At 38.7% G+C, this 25,449-nt stretch overlaps 1 protein-coding gene across 18 annotated transcripts in view; it reads left to right on the top strand.

Annotated features, from left to right (window-relative positions):
- Window positions 1-25,449, top strand: part of MEF2C (myocyte enhancer factor 2C) — a 175,735-nt gene that overhangs the window by 83,633 nt on the left and 66,653 nt on the right. For all 18 annotated transcript variants that reach the window (XM_055563815.1, XM_055563905.1, XM_055563806.1 and 15 more), the window contains one exon: window positions 13,143-13,346. In XM_055563815.1, coding sequence (XP_055419790.1) covers window positions 13,143-13,346 — 204 coding nt within the window. The remainder of the gene's footprint in view (window positions 1-13,142; window positions 13,347-25,449) is intronic.

Below are 25,449 nucleotides of genomic sequence, written 5' to 3'. Positions count from 1 at the left end.
CACAAACAGAACTTCCAGACTTGTCAGTTGCTTGTATGCATGTCAAGCAAATACAAATTATTTGAGAGGAAACTATGCTTTAAATACAATAGAAGCATTATCCATGTTAGACGGTGAATATCTGGAACCTTTTTTTAAAATTAAGTGATTAAAAAGTTCAATCAGTTCCAAAGTGTTGGGTTTTTTTAAATCTCTAAATCCAGAATAAACCTGGAAATAACTCATGATGGTGATGATGATACCACTTTTCCCTCAATACCATTTAACAGGTCACTGCTAAATTCATATTAAATTTTTTCATTAAACTAATTTTAGAAAATGAATCAATAAATAAAATTAGGATATATCATGGCAATGCATTAGGACACAACAGTGCACCTCAGAATTCGATTGCAAGGTATTTTGACGCAGCCTGTGCGTGCCTGTTCAGAGGTTCCCTGTGCATATAAATGAAGTCACTCTTTTGTTATTCATAAAATCACCAAGAGGAAAAGTTTTTATTCGAGAGTTGAAATTAACTGGTGAGAGACTGAAAAAGAAAGCCAGAAGGGAAAAGTGACAAACTACTTCTGCAAGATTCCAAATCAAAGAAAGTATAACCAAAGAGCTCAGATGTATGTTTAACAGCTGTGACATGAAGCCATTCCTTTCTGTTGTGTTCCTGTCAGTTTGAAAACAATTCACAAATGATCGCCCAGCTCTGTAGACGAATCACAGAGATAGGACACAGCACATTTTCTGTACATTCCATGTGGTGTGGGCCATTTTACACTTTTATAGCTAGATCTGTTTCTTTATTGCCAACAAGATATTATCTGAACTGCCATGTAACTATGCATTAGTTTTTACTTTAGTGAGAAGTCCAGGAGAGCCCAAAATGTTCATAAGGCAAAGGGTAACTGTCTACTCTTGAATTCTGTCTCTGGATTTAAAAACTAAGCTCTGAACTTGAGGGCTTCGAGACTTTTGTTGTTTCAGTTCTAATTTGTGTATCTCATACAATTTCCATTTAAAACTGTAACTTAGAAAAATTTCAATGCTTATATTTATCGTGTCTCACTCACTCTGGGTGCAACTGGGCACCAAATGGCACCTTCCACCTCTGAGTGCATGCACACATCATTCTGCGTGCTGCAAATGCCCTTGTGCTCTGCAAATGCACAAACTTTCTGACATTGTATTACTGAGAAACCAGCACCAAAAATATTAACATTATAAATAGACCGTATATACGTCATAAACCAAGAAGTTTCTTCCGAACTGTAGATTAAAGAACATGTTGCTAATTGTTTCAAAAGCCTTGTACTTTGCAGTCTAGACTTCCTTTAAGATTGTAATTTATTCATTTAAAATGAGCTCCTTTGAAAATTATTATAGTAAAAGTATTTTTAAAGCTTACATCCCAGATAGTCTTATTGAAGCCCTGCCCCCACCAAGAATAATGACTTTGTTTGGAAGGGGGAAAAAAAATAACAACGTAGTTAAAGTAAATGAAATCCCATAATATGGAATATGTATTTGTGTTTCTTTTGAAATATGTTGGACCACTAATAGGAATAAGAGAACCGCTCTAAATGTTTGGATATTTGACTTTTAATTTTAAGTTGGAACAGCTTAGCTTAAGAAATCACTAACATTTAAATAACATTTCAACAAATGTAACTGTTTGGAAACTACAAGGGAGACAGCCTCCTGCCTTCTGTCTTCCAAGGATTGATTTGGAAGGCCCTGAGGGAGAAAATATTGGAGTTGGGAGGTAAAACTGAAGCCATTGTGGAAAGGAAGAAGTTACACTCTTCCTGTTATGACAGGAAACATAGACAAATGTGCTTCCTGAGCATTTGCTCAGCAGGGAATGAAGTAGTCTTTGACCTTTACCTTAGGTACATTCTGGCTTTGTTAAACTAGTAAACATGTTTTTGACCCCAAAATATTAATCTGGTTTATTTGATTCTTTTCAGACTCAAATGAAATATTTCATGTATATAAGATAAAGAGAAATAAGTATTTGTTTCATGACTGCATCTGCAGATTGAATTTAGAATGTAAATCAGCCTCTTAAGAAACGAAGCAGACCTCAAGAGCATGTATTAAAAAATGTAAAACATATTGCATTTTATCTAGTCTCTTTTTAAAATCCAAAACATTCTTAAGCTTGAAAGTGGACCACAATGAAATCTTTTAAATCCTAAGTGAAATCATTATAGCTTATCATCTTCCTTGTCCTCATGTATATAAATATATCAGAAATCAGCCATGACAAGTTTTAAAACTCAGACTCTGCATTTGCTAATAGATACTCAATTTTAACCCCATGCTTTTATTACACTTCCTCAAAATAGCGTGCAAGGCACAAGATTTAAAAGCCCGTTCTGAGGGTTGGGGTGTTGACTTAGGGTGAGGGGGTCTGTAGAGTTCTAAATTCCATATACTGAGCCCCCCTATTATAATCCTTTTATGGTGTTCAGAATTTTAGGAAGGATTGCCTGCAACCCTTTGGAAATCCTACTGCATTGCAGCGAAACGGGGCTCAATTTGCTGGAGGCTAACGAGGACAATAGTCCTCTTTGCAGCAGAACACACTGCTGTCTCATCCTCGCAAGTTATGCTGGAGGGTTACAAGCACATGGTAGCACTCTGCTTAAAAGAGTCCCTCTCTGCTCTTTAAAGAGCCTTTCATTTATGGTGGCAGGCCCCGTCATTGTATAAAGGACCGCTTGTCTAGAACACAAGTCTGCAGTGGCCCTACTTCCTCCCACCGAAAGTAATCATCAGGCCTAAAGCTCGCAAGCCTTTCTAATGACAGACTGAATTAAACAAAATAAAATTGAAGAGGAAGACTTTAGAACAGTCACACCATTACTTACTGTCAGGAACAAGCCGAGGGAAGAAAAAGAGCATTTAAGAGGGCATTTCCCTTTTTTTTTTTTTTCAATTAAAGATTGTCGTGGCAGACTCTTGACTCCATCGCTAACCCTTTAAACACAGAGGAAGACCTAGATGCTCTCTGGATTAGAGAGCGCATTGTATCCGCCAACTGCCCATCTCATTCCTCATTAGTCACTCCATTTCCTTAACTGGGAGGAAGCGGAGAGATTCTCTAGGCTGTGGGTGAGGAGGGGTGGATCTAAAATATTTTCGTAAGATGACAGTTGTATTCATCGTGACTCTCTTTGGGAAAAACAAAACCTGATAAAACCTCAAAACTTTGAAAATAAAAGTAGCTGGGTTTATTAGTCCCAAACTAGGAAACTACTGTTACTTTATGAGTTGAAATGAGTAAAAAGTCCTCCACTCATTGAGCAGTTCAATTAAGATCAGGATGAAAAATTCTGATTGGTGGGAAGAAACACCGGAGATCCTTAGATAAAGTCACCCTTGCTCCCCTTGGTAATACATCTGAAGTCATTTAGAGTTAGGTCTCCATTATTCTCATAAATGTGAATAGCTGCTGTTTCCAAAGGTCTTTTTCCTTTCATTTATTCTTGCCTATAAGGTGCAAGGACTCCCACCATTAAAATGTGGCAGAAAAGTTCTCCTGAGGTGACTTTATGAATGGAGCCAGGATTGGGAGGGTGAACAGAGGCCTGCGTGTGGCGTGGAGACTCATTATTAAATGCCCTTTCTGTTACCCAGTCGTCTAACTAATTTCCCTGCCCTGTAGGAAATGACACAGGACTTGTCCTCTGTTTTAGAACTTGTTATTTACATTGACTGTGAGTAAATCAGAGACCCACCTCTTTTATTCTGGCTGTAAACAGGCTTGTATTTGCTACCAACCAAAATGCTTCTCATTTTGTGAAATTTAAATAAACATCCATAAATATAGAACGAGTGTGTGCCCACTAGTGCATACGTGTGGTTCTCACTGGCTTTGGCGGTCCTGTCTGGAGGTCTGAGGACAGAGGTGGCTGTGGAGTCCACACAAAATGAGCTTTGGTTTATTGTCAGAACCTAGAAACCAACTTCTCAGTGTTAGTATTCTAGTTTAGTTTTTTTTTTTTTTCCCACTTTAGCCTAGAAAGCTATCCTTATACTAATTAATAAGTTGTGCCACTACTCTGTTTCTTCTGCTGCTCAGAATTGCTGACAGTTCTTGTTGTACAATGCTTGATGAGTGGCTGTCGAGGTCCATGCTGTGCTGACTTTCAGCCCCTAAAACGCACTGTTATCTAAAAGAGGGAAGAAACGCCAACTAATGGGAAGAAAGATGGATGTTGTGTGAAGAGGGCTCTATTTCTGGTTCATCAAGGACTAGTTTTGTGACCCTGGAATAAGGCAATCCATGCCTTTGTTTGCAGTATCATCTGAGAAATGGGGATGATAAACTGTGCCAAATAATAACTTCAAAGAGATGCTGTCAGATGTAGCAAGATAGCTTATAAAGTCTTTGAACTTCTTAGAAAAAAGTCACCAAAGTCAACACTCTTTTCTGAAAACAGTTATAAAAAATATATGCTCCAATTTCACAACAAGCCCCCACACAAACTGGACCCAATCCAGTTTTTCTCCTATTCATTTTTACCAAATGTATGTTTAAAAACATACTTAGAGTAAACTGTAAGCTAATGTGACAAAAAGAAAGAAAAATAACTATGTGAAATTTTCTCCCTCAGTGGCAAACTTCCTATTAGCATAGTTTGGGCTTGCATAGAGATTCATTTTGAATTACAAAAAAAAAAATGAGTAATTATTCCATCCATCTATCCATTCATTCATTCAACAAATATTGAGCGAAGCATTGTTCTGGGACTTCAGTTTACAAGAGCAGACAGGAGATGTTCCAGCCTTCAAGTGAAGCTTGAGGTTTAGTTGAGAGAGAACCTCTTAAACATGATGATGGTGAAACAAGCTAGCAGATCTTAGGAGAGCAGTCTTTTACAGTTTATAACAAGAAGTGACTGAGCCTCACACTTCAGAAAAAAAATATTATCTACCTTGTATCATGTTTCACAGTCAACACGTCACTGACACTGTGTGTTCCTTAGTTTAACTCTGATCATAACTCTGTAGGATGCCTGTTATTACCTTCATTTTACAGATGAGGATACTGGGGGACTGATAAGTTAAACAATTTACTCAAGGCCAAGGGCACACGGATCATACATGGCAGAGCTTAGACTTGATTTTCAGTTCCCATGTTTTTGCTTCCACACCACAGAGCCTCAGTAACAATGTATAGATACTGCTTCTTTTGAAATATTTTAACAATGCGAATTTGTTATTTTATCAACCTGGACAGTTGTTTTTCGGTGCTATACATATTTTAATACTGTCCACTACACTTCTTTAGAGTCTTTTTTATATCTCTTCTAACTGCAAAAAGAAAGTGATCTAGTTTTATTTCTTGAAATATGAAAATTAGAAGTGATTATGGTAATGTATTGATGAGACTGAGTAACCAAAATATAAAGCATTCTACAGAATGAAATTGCGGAAATAGATTCTTGTTGGAAATCATATTTCATTCACTCTAAACTTCCCCTTCACCCGAAGGTCTGTGCTACCTAGGCATAGAATCTGAACACCTAAAATCTGGAATAAATATTTTAAAGATCTCTAGTCTGGCTTCTTGTTTAATTCAGGAACGCCTTCTACACCTTCCTTGATACGCAGCCCTACTTGAACATATTCAGGAAAGAACTGCTTCTTAACTTCATGAGGCTAGGTCCTCTGTTGGACAGTTCTCATCACTAGTTTCCCTTTATGTTGAACCTCTATGATTTTCAGCAGTGCTTGCTAACTCTGCTCTATAGAATAAGACAGAATAACTCATCTGCCTCTTCACATGGCCACAAAGTCTGCAGATCTTCTTGGAAAGTGTTTGGCATTTCTGGCTTAAACATTCCAGATTCCTTCAATGATTTCTCCTGCAAAATTATTCTCAGACCATACGTCGACTTGTTTGCCATCCTATAGATGCTCTAGTTTTGTCGGTATCATTAATGTCTTCTTAAAATTCTCAGAGCTGAATATAGTACCAAAGATTAGTTAGTGCTGACTAACAGAGATCATTAGGATAATTAATTCCCACTGTGAAACACTATAACTTTAGAACCTTTTCCCATAATCAGCTATCACGTTAGTTTTCCTCCAACCTGAGATTACATGATTTTGTTTTTTTTTAATACAAGTGAAGTCTTTAACATTATCTCTGTTATCTTATTTGTGACCCAGCTTTCCAGTGTGTAGAGGGAGCTATATATGGATAGAGACTCTGCCATCTATTGGGTTATCACCTGGGCTTGTCTTGTATGCAGATTTGATAAACATGCCAGCTACATCTTCCTCTATACCGATGGTAAAAATGGTGCCTCGGACAGGAAAGTTACTGAACTCCATAGCCATTGCAAGAGACTGTCTTTAAACTTAACACTGGTTGATTAATTCATATTTAAATCATCTAAATTGCTACCATCTAATCTCAAATCTGTAGTATTGTGATGAGGATTTCATCAAATACTTTGCCAAATGCATGTTCTTTAAAAATCTGAACTCATTAGAAAGTTCAATAAATTTTTGCTCAATTGAATGCAATCATTTGAACTCTTAGATCCTCCCCCTTTACTTTTGTTTCCTGTGATTGTAAAATTTAGTTTTTGCCTTCACATTTGTCTGTCTTTCATGGTGAGTCATGAGGGCAAGGAATAAAGTCCACTTTTTTCTGAACTTTTTGAATTATTTTTTTCTTACCTCAGGAAAAAATAATATATTAAAAACACAAGTTTTTAAAAGTATCTACTTTTAGTGGAAAATTTTATTGAGACATTCAGAGTTTAAAACACCATTCCAAAATCCATTCATTCATTGAGTATCTATTGGTCAGTCTTTGTGAGGCCAGACATGGGGTCTTCAGGGAGAGGCAAACTCAGACAACCAGTCAACTCTGCAATATTAGAATAAGTCTCATAATAAAGGTTTGTCAAAACTTCTATAATTAATTAATGTGCCTTTTCTCAATTTAAAATTCTAATTTCAAGCCCTGATTCATACCTAATAAGTTCTAGAGTAATTGTCAGCATGAGATGTGTGATCCCTGCCCTTACGCTAGGATTTAAAACCCGAGGCTAACATACAACTTAATACTGAAATGTCTTAATAAAACATCATTATTATTACATTTGGGGCTGTTTCAAGAGGTAAAGAAAAAAACATAAAATGCTCAATGTTTACAGAGTCATCTTGCTTTCCATATGTATGTTACATGTGAAGTCTCTTTGATTTTGAAAACTGAATGTAAGTTCAGTGCCCACTTAAACAGTATTGGTTTTATTCTCTTCTTGCTGCACCTTGATTGATGTCACACTGGAATAGAGCATCTCTTTGCCTAACTACTGTAAAAACAGTTTTCCATGTCACCTAAGGTTCGAATATGTTTTTGAAGTAGAAATGGACTTGTCCCCATTACAAACTATTCTTAACTTATGAAAAATGTAATCATTACAATACATTATTATATTTAAGTGTAAAAGCTCTGAATTGCAATCTTTGTCATTGAGTGGCATATTTTAAATGAAGAGTAATATCCCAGTTCTCTTAAGAAAGCTTAATGCTGAAAAACAATTTTATCTAACTGTGAACAATGAGAAAAAGCATTATAAAATACATTTTGAGTATGCTATGAAGAATATGAACATAATACAGAATTAAATTTAGCACAATTAAGAGTAGATTTTGAAGATATTTTCTTGAATGCTTTAATGCAGTTATCATCATTTCAGTCTGCAGTTTTAATGAAAAGAAGCTATATGCACTGACTTTTTTGACAGGTATTATTAAATAAGTAGGCATTATCCAGCAGCCTATTTGGTTACACAAATGTTGAGGAGCACCTAAAAGTAAACACAAATAGTGGCTTTAATGATATTTCTGTGCCGAAATGTGCTTTGATGGTGAGTGTTGTAACGTGCTAAATTCTGAGGTTTGAGTACAACAGAAACCATACTGTATTGAGACATTCCACCTACAGTTTGTGGTCATGAAAGTCTGATTAAAAGTGGTTTTAGATATATGAAAGTATTTTGGGTTGGTGCCTTCTGCACTGAATGCCTCTGTAACCTATTTCACTAACCAAATACCAGTGTGCAGGTATGTCTGCAGAACTAAACTGCATCTAGAGAATTATTAAAAGACATTTTGTATAAATCTAAGTAATAGTAATGATTTTTATCCATTCCAAAAGATAGTCTTAATTTAGCTCATCCCTAATCATGACTCATCTGAATGAACCAGAATAAAAAAAGCTTCTAAAGTAGTATGATAATCAGATATGAAAACACTAGCTGTATTTTATTTGAAGTACTTTTTAGTAAGCCAATCGATAAACATAAAATAGAAGGTGAGACATTGGCAGATATTACAAAGAAAAATTATCCAAGTTGAAGCATAAATAATGTATATTAGTAGATTGTGACTAGCTGATGTCAGCTGGTAAATACCTAAATGCTGTATTTTCCAAAGAATGATCAGTGGCGATTCCATAGTTCAGTTTTATCTTTCTGTCAGGAAGACTGTAGTAAGATCTTCAAATAACCTTGATCAGTAGACTCTGGGCCACTAAGACAGGTATATTTGTAAGTTCATTTCCTATAAGTCAACCAAGAAAGGGATAAAAACAGATTTATTGAGCTTCTACTTTAAATGCAAAGCTTAACTGAACTGAATATTGTACATATGTTATTTTATATAATCCTTTCAGCAACCCCAAGAGTAGGTGCTATCACCATTTTATAAATGAAAAGTCAAACTCGGAGAAAATTCAATTTTGAAGAAGTTAATTTCTCATGACTAGTAAATAGCAGATCTGCCTTAAAATCTAGGATCCCCTGAATCCATACCCCATGTTCTTCTCTTTCTGTCATGCTGCCTTCCATGCAGATGTGATATCAGAATATAATCATTATTAAAGTATAGGTTTATCTTTTTAAAGTTCCATTTATGAGTTGCTAAATGAAAATTTGGTGGGGAAAGCTATCATAGTATTTTTTTTTCAAACTTTTTTAAAGATTTTTTTTTTTTTTTTTTTGATGTGGACTATTTTTAAAGTCTTTACTGAATGTGTTACAGTATTGCTTCTGTCTTATGTTTGGGTTTTTTGGCCCCGTGACATGTGGGATCTTACCTCCCTGACCGGGGATCAAACCCACACCCCCCGCATTGAATGGCAAAGTCTTAACGACTGGGCAGCCAGCCAGGGAAGTCTCCACAGTTTTATGTAACATATATCACTTTGATATTTCTAAAAACCAGCAAAATAGTTTTTCCTTTTTAGACAATTGCCCATATGTCTGCTGTTCTGGGCACTGGGGTACAGTAGTGGACAAAATAAAAATGGTACATGCTCTTGTGGAATGTGCAGCATAGTGGAAGACAGACATTAAGTCAATTATCACCCAGAAAGTCATATAAGTTATAAAAGGTCAGAACTATAACAAAAAATAAAAGGTGATAGGTAAAACAAGTATTAACAAAAGGGGGAGGAGGGAGTGAGGAGACCAGGAAGTCAGATTTTCTGTCTGCTAGTCCACACTTCCTGTCAACACATTTATTTAGGAGTGTGGGATGGGGGTTGTTCGCAGTCAACTCGGTGGTCTGTAGTTTGGGTGGCTGAGTTTACAATGAGATCGGGGACCCAGGAAGGGGAGCAGATTTGAGGTTGAAGATGAAATTTGGGCTTTGGGAGTATGACATTCCTAAGACTTGTAGATAGACACAGGAGTGGAGGACATCCATTGGGTTTCTGGAGACAGATAAGGAGTAGGACTCTAGATTTAGGAATTACAAGCAAGTAGGCAAAGATGGGAAAAGGCAATGGCGTCCCACTCCAGTACTGTTGCCTGGAAAATCCCATGGACAGAAGAGCCTGGTAGGCTGCAGTCCATGGGGTCGCTACGAGTCAGGCACGACTGAGCGACTTCACTTTCACTTTTCACTTTCATGCATTGGAGAAGGAAATGGCAACCCACTCCAGTGTTCTTGCCTGGAGAATCCCAGGGACAGAGGCGCCTAGTGAGCTGCTGTCTATGGGGTCGCACAGAGTCGGACACAACTTAGCGACTTAGCAGCAGTAGCAGCAGCAGGTAAAGATGAGGCTGTGAAATTGCTGCACTCAATATGCCAGCAAATTTGGAAAACTCAGCAGTGGCCACAGCACTGGAAAAGGCCGGTTTTCCTTCCAATCCCAAAGAAAGGCGATGCGAAAGAATGCTCAAACTACCACACAATTGCACTCATCTCACATGCTAGTAAAATAATGCTCAAAATTCTCCAAGCCAGGCTTCAGCAATACGTGAACTGCGAACTTCCAGATGTTCAAGCTGGTTTTAGAAAAGGCAGAGGAACCAGAGATCAAATTGCCAACATCAGCTGGATCATGGAAAAAGCAAGAGAGTTCCAGAAAAACATCTGTTTCTGCTTTATTGACTATGCCAAAGCCTTTGACTGTGTGGATCACAATCAACTGTGGAGAATTCTGAAAGAGATGGGAATACCAGACCACCTGACCTGCCTCTTGAGAAACCTATATGCAGGTCAGGAAGCAACAGTTAGAACTGGACATGGAACAACAGATTGGTTCCAAATAGGAAAAGGAGTACGTCAAGGCTGTATATTGTCACCCTGCTTATTTAACTTCTATGCAGAATACATCATGAGAAACGCTGGACTGGAAGAAACACAAGCTGGAATCAAGATTGCCACGAGAAATATCAATAACCTCAGATATGCAGATGACACCACCCTTATGGCAGAAAGTGAAGAGGAACTAAAAAGCCTCTTGATGAAAGTGAAAGAGGAGAGTGAAAAAGTTGGCTTAAAGCTCAATATTCAGAAAACGAAGATCATGGCATCTGATCCCATCACTTCATGGGAAATAGATGGGGAAACAGTGGAAACAGTGTCAGACTTTATTTTTTGGGGTCCAAAATCACTGCAGATGGTGATTGCAGCCATGAAATTAAAAGATGCTTACTCCTTGGAAGGAAAGCTATGACCAACCTAGATAGCATATTCAAAAGCAGAGACATTACTTTGCCAACAAAGGTCTGTCTAGTCAAGGCTATGGTTTTTCCTGTGGTCATGTATGGATGTGAGAGTTGGACTGTGAAGAAAGCTGAGCACTGAAGAATTGATGCTTTTGAGCTGTGGTGTTGGAGAAGACTCTTGAGAGTCCCTTGGACTGCAAGGAGATCCAACCAGTCCATTCTGAAGGAGATCAGTCCTGGGTGTTCTTTGGAAGGACTGATGCTAAAGCTGAAACTCCAGTACTTTGGCCACCTCATGCGAAGAGTTGACTCATTGGAAAAGACGCTGATGCTGGGAGGGATTGGGGGCAGGAGGAGAAGGGGACGACAGGGGATGAGATGGCTGGATGGCATCACTGACTCAATGGACGTGAGTCTGAGTGAACTCCGGGAGCTGGTGATGGACAGGGAGGCCTGGCGTCCTGCAGTTCATGGGATTGCAAAGAGTCAGACATGACTGAGCGACTGAACTGAACTGAACTGAGGTAGTAGATAAAACTGAACTGACCTCTGCAAGATAAGTTGGATTTGAAGATAAGGGGGGAAATTTTAAAGGCTCACCTTTGATAATAATAATTCAGTCAGTCAGGATTTCCCTGGGTAGATACTTCAGAAACCTTGTTTTGAAGAATGACAGCAAGTGCTCCTCAAAATAAATGAATAAGCAAATAAGTAAACATTCTGTCAACAATAAGTTTGGAAAGCAGGTTGAAATTTTTAAACATTGCTCAGCTCTTAAGATACCACTGTGCCTCATTTCCTACACGTATTGAGCCATTGAACTTTGGTCTTAAGGAGAATTTTATAGAAATACTGTTCTACAAAAACCTGCTGGGAAGCACTGGACCACAAAGTGTGCAGGCTTATGCTTAAGAAAGTTCATGGTTTGGGGTGGGCAAAGCGGAGTTTACTGAAGACTGAAATCGGGAACAGTGAAATGCACGTTTGTAGTTGGTAGCATTGGCAGGTAGAAGTGTTTGAAGCCAGAGGAGCTCTTGTAGCCGACTCATCAGGAAGAAGAGGCAGTGACAAGAGTGAGGTTTTGAAGATTAGGATGAAATGAGGGAACGGTTTTAGACAGGAAGATTGCCTAGGACAGGAAGCTGATAAAGACGGGAATGATAAAGTCGCCTGGGAAATAAGACGAAGAAGCGTGAACCTGAGAAACATTTTGAGGAAAGGAATTATGGGGTTTGGTAATAGATTGGAGTAAAAGAAGGGAAGGGCAAAGATAACAATAGAATTTCTGGCTTGGGAGAGCAAGAAAGGGACACAGAAGAATGAAACCAAGACCCTAACAGTGTTATGGCTAAAGCTCTTCCCAACTCCCTGCTGGATTTCTAGAAAACAGAATATTACTCTGTCGGAAAGTACAGTAGGATCCCTTCAAGTGTTTTCAGTTAAATGGCATGAGACTAAACAATTTTGAGAAGTTTTGAACACAGATCCAAAATACTATGTCCATAATGTCATGTCCAGTCTTCGAGTAGCCAAAATACAAGCTCCAGATTTATAATTAAGAAGTATGCTAACACTGCTGAAATTGACGTTTTTAAAAATCTTGAATTGCTCAACAAAACAGCTCCCAGGTCACCATCATTATAACGCCCTACACAAAATCTGGCATTTACTGTTTCTGTATTCAGCAGCAAGTTGCTGCTGCTGCTAAGTTGCTTCAGTCGTGTCCAACTCTGTGCAACCCCATAGACGGCAGCCCACCAGGCTCCCCCGCCCCTGGGATTCTCCAGGCAAGAACACTGGAGTGGGTTGCCATTTCCTTCTCCAATGCATGAAAGTGAAGAGTGAAAGTGAAGTCGCTCAGTCGTGCCCGACTCTTTGCGACCCCATGGACTGCAGCCTACCAGGCTCCTCCATCCACGGGATTTTCCAGGCAAGAGTACTGGAGTGGGTTGCCATTGCCTTCTCTGCAGCAGCAAGGTAGAAATCACAATTCTAAGCAGAAATTGGTTTTAGATGTCTTTGCTTTCTTTCCAAATGCGTTCGTGCCAAGGGCTCTGATCACAACACACTTGGTGTTACAAAGGGAAAAAAGTACTGTTTTGTTTTTCAAGGCGCGCTTTTTCTCTCTCTTAAAAAACCCGCCTGCTTGCTTTCTTCCAGGTGACGTTTACAAAGAGGAAATTTGGGTTGATGAAGAAGGCATACGAGCTGAGCGTGCTGTGTGACTGTGAGATTGCGCTGATCATTTTCAACAGCACCAACAAGCTGTTCCAGTACGCCAGCACGGACATGGACAAGGTGCTGCTCAAGTACACCGAGTACAACGAGCCGCACGAGAGCCGGACGAACTCGGACATCGTGGAGGTGAGCGTGCACGCGTGCCTGATGAACCCCAAACTTAGGCAGAGCCGCTTGTGTTCAGCCCTTCCCTCCTCTCTTCCCTGCCTCCACACAAGCACAACTTCCTTTTCCTAAAATGTTTATATGCCCGCAGGTGTACCCAGAGTTATTGCCCCGGCTATTACTCCACCCTCTCTCTTTCTATCTCAAAATGCGAAGTGAGAGTGGCATGGTAGTAGGGACTCCGTGAATCTGCTCCTTGCTAGGAATCAGGCATCTTGTCAAATTGTTAATCTCATCCTTCTTGAGTCGTCCTTGTCCACCCCAGTGTCAGGCCACCAGAAATGGGACGTGTGGCTACGGGGACAGCTCACCCACATTTTAGGTGACTTCTCATGATCTCTTTGAAGTATATACTGAAGTATATACTACTCATGGTTTCTTTTAAGTATATGCTTTGGCAGCATAGTCAAAGAAAAAAATTAAAGTGAGCTCACCATAACTTTTCATTTGTTTTTCACTTTATGTCTCTTCTAATTCATTCGTCCTAATGTATTCTTGCTGAAAGAGTAAAGACAGTTATTCTCCCAGAAGTGTTTTTTCCCCCAAATCATATAATTTAACATAGTGCTATTGATACACGTGGAATCAGAAATCTGATGAAAATGAATTTCTAAATGTCACTTGGTGTTTTATCAAAGTTAGATTTAAAACATGGTTCCATTGTGCCAAAAATAAGTAAGCACCATGTTGAAACTCAAAAATATTTTTTGTCTCTTACCATAAGTAACATTGCCATACAATTTTAAGTGTTTCCCACATGTATCCTATTTAAATGTTATTGCCTTATAGTACCCTTCGTAGGCAATGAATACTAAATCAAAAGGGAAGAGGTATAATGAAGTATGTATCCCCATTATTCAGAGATAAGATGTCCCCATCTATTTTATCCACCTGTCTTTCTCCTCTTGGTTTCCTTGATTATGACTGCTTTTCCAGAATTAAGAGAAAATAAATGTTTCAGAAGTATGTATTCAGAATCAGTCTACCAGAATACAAGTTATTCTTGCCATTGCTATAAGTGGTTCTATATTATGAAAAAATGTAGTTCTAATCCCGATCAAATTAATCTGCCTCTTACATCCATCTTCTCTTTACCTGTTATAATTGTCTAAGATTAATTCTCATTTCTTTACTTTTACTTGAAAGTTTTTAAATTTTTTTTAATTTTTTGCCTAATAAGACCAAGCAAATAATTTCAGAGAAACAAAAGTAGATGATAAGTAGACCTAATATGTGTATTTTAAGATACTTTCAGATTTGCATTACTACACATTTAGTGTTTCACTGACCAATGATTTTAATTGTGGGCTTGCCTTGATCTTGAAATTTAAGATCATTTATAAAATTTACCTAGTGTGTATTTCAGATAGCATTTTATTCATGCACAGATATAAATGTGAAAATACATAAATATTAACAGTTGTCAAACCTCATAAGTGTTTTCACATGTGAAAGTGCTTTCACAGGCACGCTTGTATACATTCACACACAGTAAACGTGAGTTCTGAAGACAGAACTCTATACTCAAAACTCCACTTCATTACCAAAATCATTACAATGAATATTGCAGAGCAACAACAAAAAATTGAATTGGAATTTGTCATCAAAGTTGAACAGCTCCTGTCCTTCATATGGTGGGAAATGCAGTTGAACTGTATTAATCTAGGTGAAAATTTGACTTTTTAGATTTGTTTTCTTATGAGTTTAAAAATCTATAAAATTATCTTCTATGGGCTTTGCTCAGGAATATACTCTGTGGTTTAAAGGAGAGTTAAAACTTCACGTACTCTAGAGATTTTCATATTCTGGGACAGATTGGTGTCTCACCCAGACTTCTTCACGGTCATAGGAACACTGAGTTGAAAGTCAAGGGGCTTGCACTGGAGCCCGTGCCTTGCACAGTCTTCCTGGTTGACAAACTGGCTACTTCTCTGGTCTGAAGTTTTCTCATCTCAAAAAGGAGGACACTGAATTTGAAAGTTTTGTACAAAAATGTAATTCTTTAAAAAGCAAAAATAGAGTAGCAATTTCATCATTATGTTGCCATTAACATGAATAGATTAAAGTTCTGAATCTCTCAAAAAGACATTCTGAGGCTCCTAGATCAAAACTAGAGATGCTTTGATTCTCTGAAAATCACATATAAGTCTATCATGATTCGGGACTGGCCTGCTCTACTACCTGAATCACAACAGACTTCACCATTTGGCTTTCCCACACTGTAGTAATAACTGAGATGATGGAGAAAGCAGTCAAGTGGGATCCCTAAGCTTGACAAAGTTTGTGCCAGAAAAATACAGAGAGTACCTTTCAAAGTGCATTTCACTGAAGTCAGTGTGCCTGAGATCCTTGGTGAAGAAGAAGGGATCTGAGTGGGAAGCTGTATTTGTAATAAGTTTCCCAAAGTAATTCTTACACACACGAAGTTTGAAGACCTCTGCAAGACGAAGACATAAATTGTGTTGCAGGCTAAGAACCTGTGATGCATCAGGGACTTGAGAAATCTATTCTTAGAATAGATCTAACACAAAGTTGAAAGTTAGGATAGTTTACTACTCCTGGGTAAAATTTTAAATCCTATTTATTTTAATTTAATGGAATACACTTAACTGAGAAAGTTTAATGAGGAGCATAATATGTTTCATGAAGGGTCATTAGTTTTATATTTCCCATTTGGACCATTACCCCTCTCCCTTAACCCTCTGAAAACAGTTTACTCACAAGAAAAAAAAAGATTGGCGAAGAGAGAGGAATAACATGATTCCCAGTATTCAGCCTGAAATACAAATTTCTGGGCCATACCAGAGTAGTGTTACAGGGTCATAGGAAATTGTGCAGCGCGTGGGTGTTGAAAGAGATTCCTTCTTTTAGCAAAAAAGCTCTTTGTAATTATCATGTCTTTGCTTGATAATTAGCACTACAGTTACGATGACACAAAGACTTACAAAGACTTAATAGACAGACTGGGATCTGGGTTTTTTTATTATTATATTATAATGCAGCTTGAATATCTGTTTAGATACAATATATAAATATGCCAGATTTTGTAAATGTGTTAAGTTTTTAATCCACTGGTTAGGAAAAAAAAAACCCAATTATTGTATTAAAAATGCTTCCTTTGAAGAAAGTCCATCTTATTTAACTCTATGATAAGTATACTAGGTATTTACCCAAAATGGTAGCTTGTGAGGCTGTGGAAATTCAGTGGAGGCTCTGATGGTATTCACAAACTGCTTCCTTCATCCCCTTGCGCCTGTCTAGCGCACTCCTGGTTCTCTTGGCTGCCTGCCGACTCCCACAGTTGATGCTGGGGAAGGAGACGTGGGGCCGAGCACTTCAGGATGAACTGAAGATCTCAGGTCCCAGGGGACATGCTGTAAGGCTGTAGAGCCATTTCTTCACTCAGCAAGGATTTAGCAGGCACCGGCTTATGTTCAGCACCGCTCAAGGACTTCTGAACCAGGAGACAGGCATTCGTGTTAAGGATATGAAACAGACAAAAATTAGCTTGGGAACAGTCAGAGGGCAAAGGACCAATAATCTCATTAAAGTAATACAAACTGCTGAAAGGAAGGCTTCAGCTAAACAGTTCAACAAAACTTCAGACAGGTCGTTGATCACCAGATCATTCCAGGTGATCCTTGGAGAGACAGAAGTCCAGACAGGTTACCTCATATCCAGCGCATGTTTTCTAACCACAAAACCCACTTGGGAGCATCACTTAGCACCTGGCCAGGAGGGAACCTCTCACCCCTCAGTGACTCAGTAATTCTGTTTGAGCTGCTCATCTAGTCTGGGCTAGTGACTAAGTGACTCTGTGTGGCCATGGGATAAAACATAAGAACCTGTGCCGCTCCCTGGGAAATCAAAAAGATGGATGTAACCCCTGCAGAAAGAACCTCTGATTCACAGCTCTCTCAGGAGAAGATTACTGGCTTTTCTTTTTGAGGTGCAAGGATGAGAAGAAGAGAGTGTGTGTGGGTGAGAGAGGGAGCATGCGAGTGAGGGGGGCAAAAAGAAAGGGGAGAATGAGAGGTAATATTTACATGAAATTTTATTTTCTGTTACCTGATTCCTGTTTTGGGATTTAAAGACAGTTCTAGCAAAATGTCTCCTTGCACAGTAATAATTAAGGCCTGAATTGGGTCTGCAAAGGCCTTAAAATAGCTAATACACTTTAGTATTCCACAGTGCTCCTGGAGGTTATCAGTAAGTTAACTTCCTTTACATAGTTGGTAAAAATTAAGAACAATTTTTGTTGAAAAGCAAATTCAGCCAATAGTGGAACTGGACTTTACAAATTCTGTATTACAAAAGTCAGGAGTAGATATAAAATATCAAAATATGTCTGTATTACATGAGTTTTCCTTATATAACCCAAATAGGTTTCAATTTTATGCTTATAAAAATATAGATACATGAAAATATATATGCTTTATATGTGTATGTTACACATACTTTTTCTAAAAGAAAAAGAACATTCACTTATATGTTTGATCATTTGCTTAATTTTCATTCTTTCATGCATTCACTGAACAAAGATTGGCTGAATTCCTGCCATGTGCTATGTGCCATGGAATGCATGGAGATACGAACGTAACCAAGGCCCCTCAAGGTCTCTTGGTCAAGATTGCTCACAAGGTCATGTGTGATCTAGCCTCTGTAATTCTCTTCTTCTCTAGCCTCACCTTTTGTTATTTCCCTCAGCTACCCCCTCACCCAGTTCCCATCCTATACTCAAGCCATCTAAAGATGCCTACATCCTTCAGCTTCTCCAAGCCCCTGTTTGTTTTGTCTTCAACATTCCTTACTCAGCCTTTGCTTGGCTTTTATTTATCCCTCATTCAAGTCAGGCCCCAGTTTATACTTTTGGAAATATCCTGGAGATGCTCTGTAACTTATGTTTATTGTTTTTCCTATATTATAATATAGGACTCTAATATGTTCTGTTTTCTCTGTCATCAAAGCACTGTTGAAGCTATTGTCCAATTTCTTGTTCCACACTAGATTTTTTAACTTCTGGAAGGCAGGGCCAGTGCACATTTTGTTTTCCATCACATTTCCAGGGCTTAATGTGAGGTTGAGAGAGTGTTAGGCCATCAGAATACATCTGTAGAAAAAATAAACAGGGGAAGACAGTTATAATAAGATATAGCTATGGGATTGTCATATTGCATAATGTTACTCGTTTAAAGTATAAAAATGTTTTTATAGCCCCAATGAAACAGTTCACTAAAATTTTATAAATTTCATCAAAGCACTATCAAAAACTACAGTGATCTAGATCTGTACCATCTAATACAGTAGCTACCGGCCACATGTGGCTAGTGACTGGCAAATGGGACAAGGGAAGATGTAGACTACATTGATATCCAAAAAGTTCTGTGAAACAGCACTGGACTAGACTGAAATCTGAAAAAGGAGGCATTTCAACTAATTGTGTTTTCAAATCAACACCAGGATTAATTCTTCAGTGTGAAATTAGAACAGTGCATTTCAGAGGTGAAGAACTGTGTAGCCTTGAGATTTTAGAATCCAAAGCATAAATGTTCACTTTGAGAGACACCAGTCTGGAATTACACACTCATCGTAAAACTGAAAGCACATTTTGCCCCCACACCAGTAACCACAATCAGTAAGCTTACCGTCTGGTTCGAAAGTTCTTTTGAGTTGTCCAAGCTGACAGGGAGCACTAGCCACGTGAACGAGGTAATACGTGCTGTTTTTTTAAACGTGAAGCTTGTAAACGGAAGGATGGTAGGTCTTCCTTGTTACTATTTTAAACTTACTTGAAGCAGCAAAGGCTAGTATTTAACTTTATAATAAGTAATTAATTTCTTCAGAAAAGCAGTTTTTTCCCAGAAACTTAGAGAAGTAATATTCTTGAGCTACATTAAAAATTCTTCTTAGATTACTGTGAAGTATAATTAAAATAGTTCTTATTGCGAGTAGCTTAGTAATTCTGCCTTGTCCTCTGTTAAACTAAATATGTAATTGCTTTTAGATAGATAGTATTGAAAATTGAAGGATTAGTATATTCCATAAAGATTTAAACCTTCAGTGTTGAGGCTTCTAAGGAAAACAAGAAAAAAGTTATTTTGTTAAAAACAGTAAAAGAAAAGGTTTTGCATATTTCTCCTAAGTTGTAATGTTTGTTTTTGTTTATATATCTTTAAAAGACTTTTGTTTGTCTCTGTAAATCAAATTTATATTTGTTCCCCAAAGTCTAAAAGAAACAGGTCTAAAATATATTCATATTTCTCATCAATCCACAATGAATTTCTGTATATCAAATTTGAAAATCCATTCCTTTTTAAAAATAATGCACTTGCTTAATTTGCATATATTTTATAAACATGAAAAGCTGCTTCACATGTCATTTATTAAGAAAATCACTGTTGAACAAATAAAGTGCATATTAGATTACTCAAGTTATATGCACAAGGCAATAACACATTACCTCTCATCTCTCTCGTTACACAGCTCTAATGGCTTAGTACTAACAGAGTCAACAGAAAATTATTTAATAATAGTAGGAGCAGAAAAGACAATAGGTTTCAAAATACAGCCTTTTGTCAGTAGTGAAACTGCTTTATAATTATTAACCATCACCATTTTATCGTTATTATTTTACATGAATCATCTTGAATTGGAACAAACCAAAGTCCTCGTGGTTTTTTTCCTTCAATATCTGAAAGTGAAAGGGGAAACATATTTAGCCTGAATCATCATTATCAATATTTAATGACATTTACAGAGTTCACAACACCTACAACTTGGTGTTGGACTGCACATTTGAACCAAATGTTGCATTCTAGCCATTGACAGTCCTTAGGTAAAAGTAACATTATTTGGTTTTAAAACATATCAAATAAGATATCAAAGAGTGGAATATCCTTATTTCCTTAGGGTTGGTACTAAGTATATGGCTATGAAATACTCAAAAGTGAAGCTTTAGGAACAACTTCAGAGTCCTGCCTAGAGTCAGAATAAAAGATGATGAGTCTTTAATCAAAGGATGTTTATTATTTCAACTGCCTCACTGCATTTTTAAGAATTATTATTATAAACCTACTTCCTCTCTGTGAAGGACATGATGATGTTTTATTTATAACTTCAACTGCCAGCTCAATGTATGGCATATTGTAGACATTTAATAAATATTATATATATGTACATATATATGAGGCTTTCCGGGTGGCTCAGTGTTAAAGAATCTGCCTGTCAATACAGGAGATGCAGGAGACATGGGTCTAATCCCTAGGTCAGGAAGATCCCCTGGAGAAGGAAATGGCGCATCACTCCAGTATTTTTGTCTGGAAAATTCCATTGACAAAGGAGCCTGGTGGGCTACAGTCCATAAGGTCACAAAGAGTTGGCCACAACTGAGCGACTGAGCATGTATGCACAGATATATATATATATATACAGATACATCTATACCTGTGTACATATACTTATGTATATATATAAACAACTTACTGATGATCATTATGGTATAGATATTAAAAGTTACCAAATTTTCTTCATTGAAGTCAGATATGTTCTAATAATAATAAAAGGTGAGACTCTTTCAAGAGAATCAGAGATAGATAAAGGCTGTTGCTTCCCTCATCGCTCAGTTGGTAAAGAATCTGCCTGCAATGCAGGAGACCCCAGTTCGATTCCTGGGTCAGGAAGATCCACTGGAGAAGGGATAGGCTATCCACTCCAGTATTCTTGGGCTTCCCTTGTGGGTCAGCTGGTAAAGAATCCACCTGTAATGCGGGAGACCTGGGTTCGATCCCTGGGTTGGGACGATCCCCTGGAGAAGGGAAAGGCTACCCACTCCAGTATTCTGGCCTGGAGAATTCCATGGACTGTGTAGTCTCTGGGATCACAAAGAGTTGGACATGACTGAGCGACTTTCACTTTCATCACTTTATAAAAGGGGGAAAAAAAAGGCATGGGGACAATGTAGAGATATTTCTTGTAGTCCTGGTGGAAAGTAAAAGACTTTCAGACCAACATATGTAGATTCCTGGGAAAAAGAGAAGCGATGGTGGTACTTCGGCCAGGATCTAACGAGAGATCAGAGAGTCTCAGACAAAATGCCTCCGGCCCAGTCTGAATCACTGGGGGGATCTTGCTTAAAGGCTGATTCTGATTCAGTGAGCGCAGGGCAGGGCCCAAGAGTCTGTATTTCCGACAAGCTCCCAGATGATAACTGATGCTGCTAGTCTGTGAACCAAACTGAGTAGCAAGGAGCCAGAGCCTTTCCAGATATCTATTTTCTCCAGCGTGGAGTTTGAAAAGTACATTTGTGAACATTTTTCATACCATAAAAAAAAAAATTTTTTAACTGATATATGGTTAAACTAACTCTTGAAAGCAAGCATGTTACATTTTTGGAAGCACAATATAAAAGGCCTGTTATTACACAGTGAAGTGAGCACTGCATCTCCGGGCCCTCCCTGTGCATGCCCATCAGTTGCTAGTGGCTCCCAAGAGCACGTGTCAAGGAAGATTCTGAATTCGAGACCAGACTCGGCAGGCAAGTATGATGTCAGTGGTTAGCAGTGGGTGCAAAGAGTGGTGGCAGCTATACATTCCTCATTACCCTCATGATCAAAATAATTCATAGGACATTCTGGAAAAAGACTCCAGACTCCATCATTAGAAACACTATAATTAGGCAAATGCTGCATATGGATGCAACAGATTGGGTGGATAGATTATCTTATTGGGAATATATCTCATTTTACTAATAGCTGTCTGGCATGTTATCCAGCACGTCTCAACGGCATTTAGTGTATTCTGTCTTATCCCAAAGTTTAGCCACCTAATGGAAGTTTTCAATAAGGAAAAAAAAAAAAAAAATCCCTGTCAATTATTTCTAAAGGTCATAGAGTTAATGACTAGCTGGGAGGTTAATTAGATTCTGAAAGCCTCTTCATATCAATTAAATCTCTTATCTTTATGTTTTAGTAAATAAACTCAGTAACTATTTAGAGCTACTGTTTTAGGATAAGAAACACTGTAAACAGTAAACTCTACAATGAGTATTTGGTTTTTTTCCCTCACATCTGATAAAATATTATTACAAAAAACCTTATATACAAATGAATAATAGTAACTCTTATTCAAGAATTTCTGAATTTAAAACTTTATTTTTTGATATACCATACAAATGCCTCTTTCAGTTCAGTTCAGTTGCTCAGTCGTGTCCGACTCTTTGCGACCCCATGAATCGCAGCATGCCAGGCCTCCCTGTCCATCACCAACTCCCGGAGTTCACTCAGACTCACGTCCATCGAGTCAGTGATGCCATCCAGCCATCTCATCCTTTGTCGTCCCCTTTTCCTTTTGCCCCCAATCCCTCCCAGCATCAGAGTCTTTTCCACTGAGTCAACTCTTCGCATCAGTTGGCCAAAGTACTGGAGTTTCACCTTCAGCATCAGTCCTTCCAATGAACACCCAGGACTGATCTCCTTTAGAATGGACTGGTTGGATCTCCTTGCAGTCCAAGGGACTCTCAAGAGTCTTCTCCAACACCACAGTTCAAAGGCATCAATTCGGCGCTCAGGTTTCTTCACAGTCCAACTCTCACATACATACATGACCACTGGAAAAACCATAGCCTTGACTAGACGGACCTTTGTTGGCAAAGTAATGTCTCTGTTTTTCAATATGCTATCTAGGTCAGTCATAACTTTGCTTCCAAGGAGTAAGTGTCTTGTAATACCTGTACACATTTGTAAATAAGTAATATATTTAGCGCCTATGGCCTGACAAAGTCAGTCATTTCTGTCATGTGAATTCTTTTTGGATAATGCAGCCAGGTTTCAGATGAAATGAAACAGATCTGCCCTAATGGCTACAGGTGGCTATTTACATTTTAATTAATTGAAATTAATAAACTCAAAAGTTTAGTTCTTCAGTCTAACTGGCCACATTTCAAGTGCCCCATAGCAACATGTGACTAGTGGCTTCCGTTGGTCAAGATGGGTCCAGAAATGTTCGTCACCCCAGAAACCTTCTACTCAGCAGCCCTGGTATAAGAATGAAACTGGCAAACCCAGCACTCTTGTTGATGAGTAACTAGCGTGATGAATGATGGATACAACATAATAAAGGACCTGTGAGCCGGAGGGGTTGCAGCGGCCATTCCATCTTTCATTCCCAGGCATTGGTTGCATCCCAACTGGGTGTTAGGGTCTGTGCCAGGGCAGGGAGAATCAATCAGGAAAGCTGCGTCATTTACTCCCAGGAATATTTGTTAAAGTAAGTGGGATTCTGTGGGTCAAGATGAGAGGATGGAGGGAACACTGAAGTTGAAATTACCCTGAGGAAGAAAGAGAAGCTGAGGAAGGGACAGGAAGGACAGTCCTAGGGGAGCAGAAACAACCCAGGTCAACTCTAAGCTTTTCCACCAGAAAGGGAATGCGCATGCGTACGCAGGCTCATGTTTCCTAATTAGATATGTGGGGAATTTTATCTTCTCCCCAGGCTTCGTGACTAGGTTCTCCTTAAAGGTGGTGGTTCTGAATTAATTTCACATGGGGAAAAAGAAAGCTGCAGAGCGATTTTCCTAAAGAATGTTGTTGGAAGCGTTACCGTGAGAGTTCTCCTTTAAATTGTACTTGTAGGAAAGAACTTTTAAAGCCCCACAGATTTGGAGAGAGATTAGTTCTGGTTATGGCAACGACACACATTAGTTCTATAACCTGGGCTAATTTGTTCAACGTTCTGAGTTGGTCCACCCTAACCCATCCTGGCTCACAGGGCTGATGGGATGATCATGGCTGTAAAAGATGTCAGAGCCCACTGTCAACTGTTAAGTTAGGTGGTGGTTTAGGTGCTAAGTGGTGTCCGACTCTGTGTGACCCCATGGACTGCAGCCTGCCAGGTTCCTCTGTCCATGGGATTGTCCAGGCAAGAATACTGGAGTGGGTTACCATTTCCTTCTCCAGAGGATCTTCCTGACCCAGGGGTCAAACCCAGGTCTCCTGCATTGCAGGCAGATTCTTTACCCACTTAGCTACGAGGGAAGCCCTTAAGTTAGATAAGATGTTTTTATTTTCAACATCAAGGGAAAAGTTCAGGAAATTTAAGCTGTTTTACCAAAGGACAGAGAAGCAGCAGTTTTTTATATTGAGAATAATTATATAGCATTTTCTATTAATCGTTATGTGTGCTTAGTTGCTCAGTTCTGACCCCTTAAACATGTAGCCCACCAGACTCCTCTGTCCATGGGTTTCCCAGGCAAGGATCCTGGAGTGGCTAGCCATTTCCTTATCCTGGGGATCTTCCCGACCCAGGGATCGAAATTGTGTCTCCCGCATGGCAGGCAGATTCTTGACCCACTGAGCCATCGGGGAATGCCTTAATAAATATCGTATTCTTATATAAATAGTGATAGCACTTATATAAATTAAAGTGAAAGTGAAGTCGCTCAGTCGTGTCCGACTCTTTGCGATCCCATGGACTGTAGTCTACCAGGCTTCTCTGTCCATGGGATTTTCCAGGCAAGAGTACTGGAGTGGGTTGCCACTAATAAAGGCTAGTGAATTGATGTTTTTTCCACAAGCATTTGTGGAGTGTTCCCTACGTGCACATGGGAAACGTGACAGTGATCATGAGGAGTCCATGGTCCTCCGGGTCAATATGCCGTTGTGGACACAGCATGCTCAGTATTTGTTCCCTCATTCAGCAGATATACATGAACATGAAGATCAGGTGGTAAAGTTTGCGCTAGTTACTGGTGATGTGCCGCTGACTATCCTATCCACCAGTCTGAACCTTGAAAAGACTTAGGGCACAGCAGGATAACTGAAGGAAAAGAAAGTAATTTCAGTTGTGAGCCCGTGAAAACGTCCGTCTCATGGTGGGTTAGAGGGGAAAACACAACTTTGAAAGATAAGTAGAGTAAGTTGATAGGCTGAGCCAGTCTGCAAGTCATTTTTCCCCATGTAAAGTAAAAGCAAGACTAATAAAGGTAATGATTTAGAGATATACAAATGCATACACACACACACATATCTATGTGTATATGTAGCAGGCTTTAATTTTGTTTCCCATTAGC

The sequence above is a fragment of the Bubalus kerabau genome, chromosome 1 (assembly GCF_029407905.1).
Source record: "Bubalus kerabau isolate K-KA32 ecotype Philippines breed swamp buffalo chromosome 1, PCC_UOA_SB_1v2, whole genome shotgun sequence".
NCBI classification, from domain to species: Eukaryota; Metazoa; Chordata; class Mammalia; order Artiodactyla; family Bovidae; genus Bubalus; species Bubalus kerabau.
Note: the sequence above shows the minus strand (reverse complement) of the source record. Positions and strands in the feature narration are given on the sequence as shown.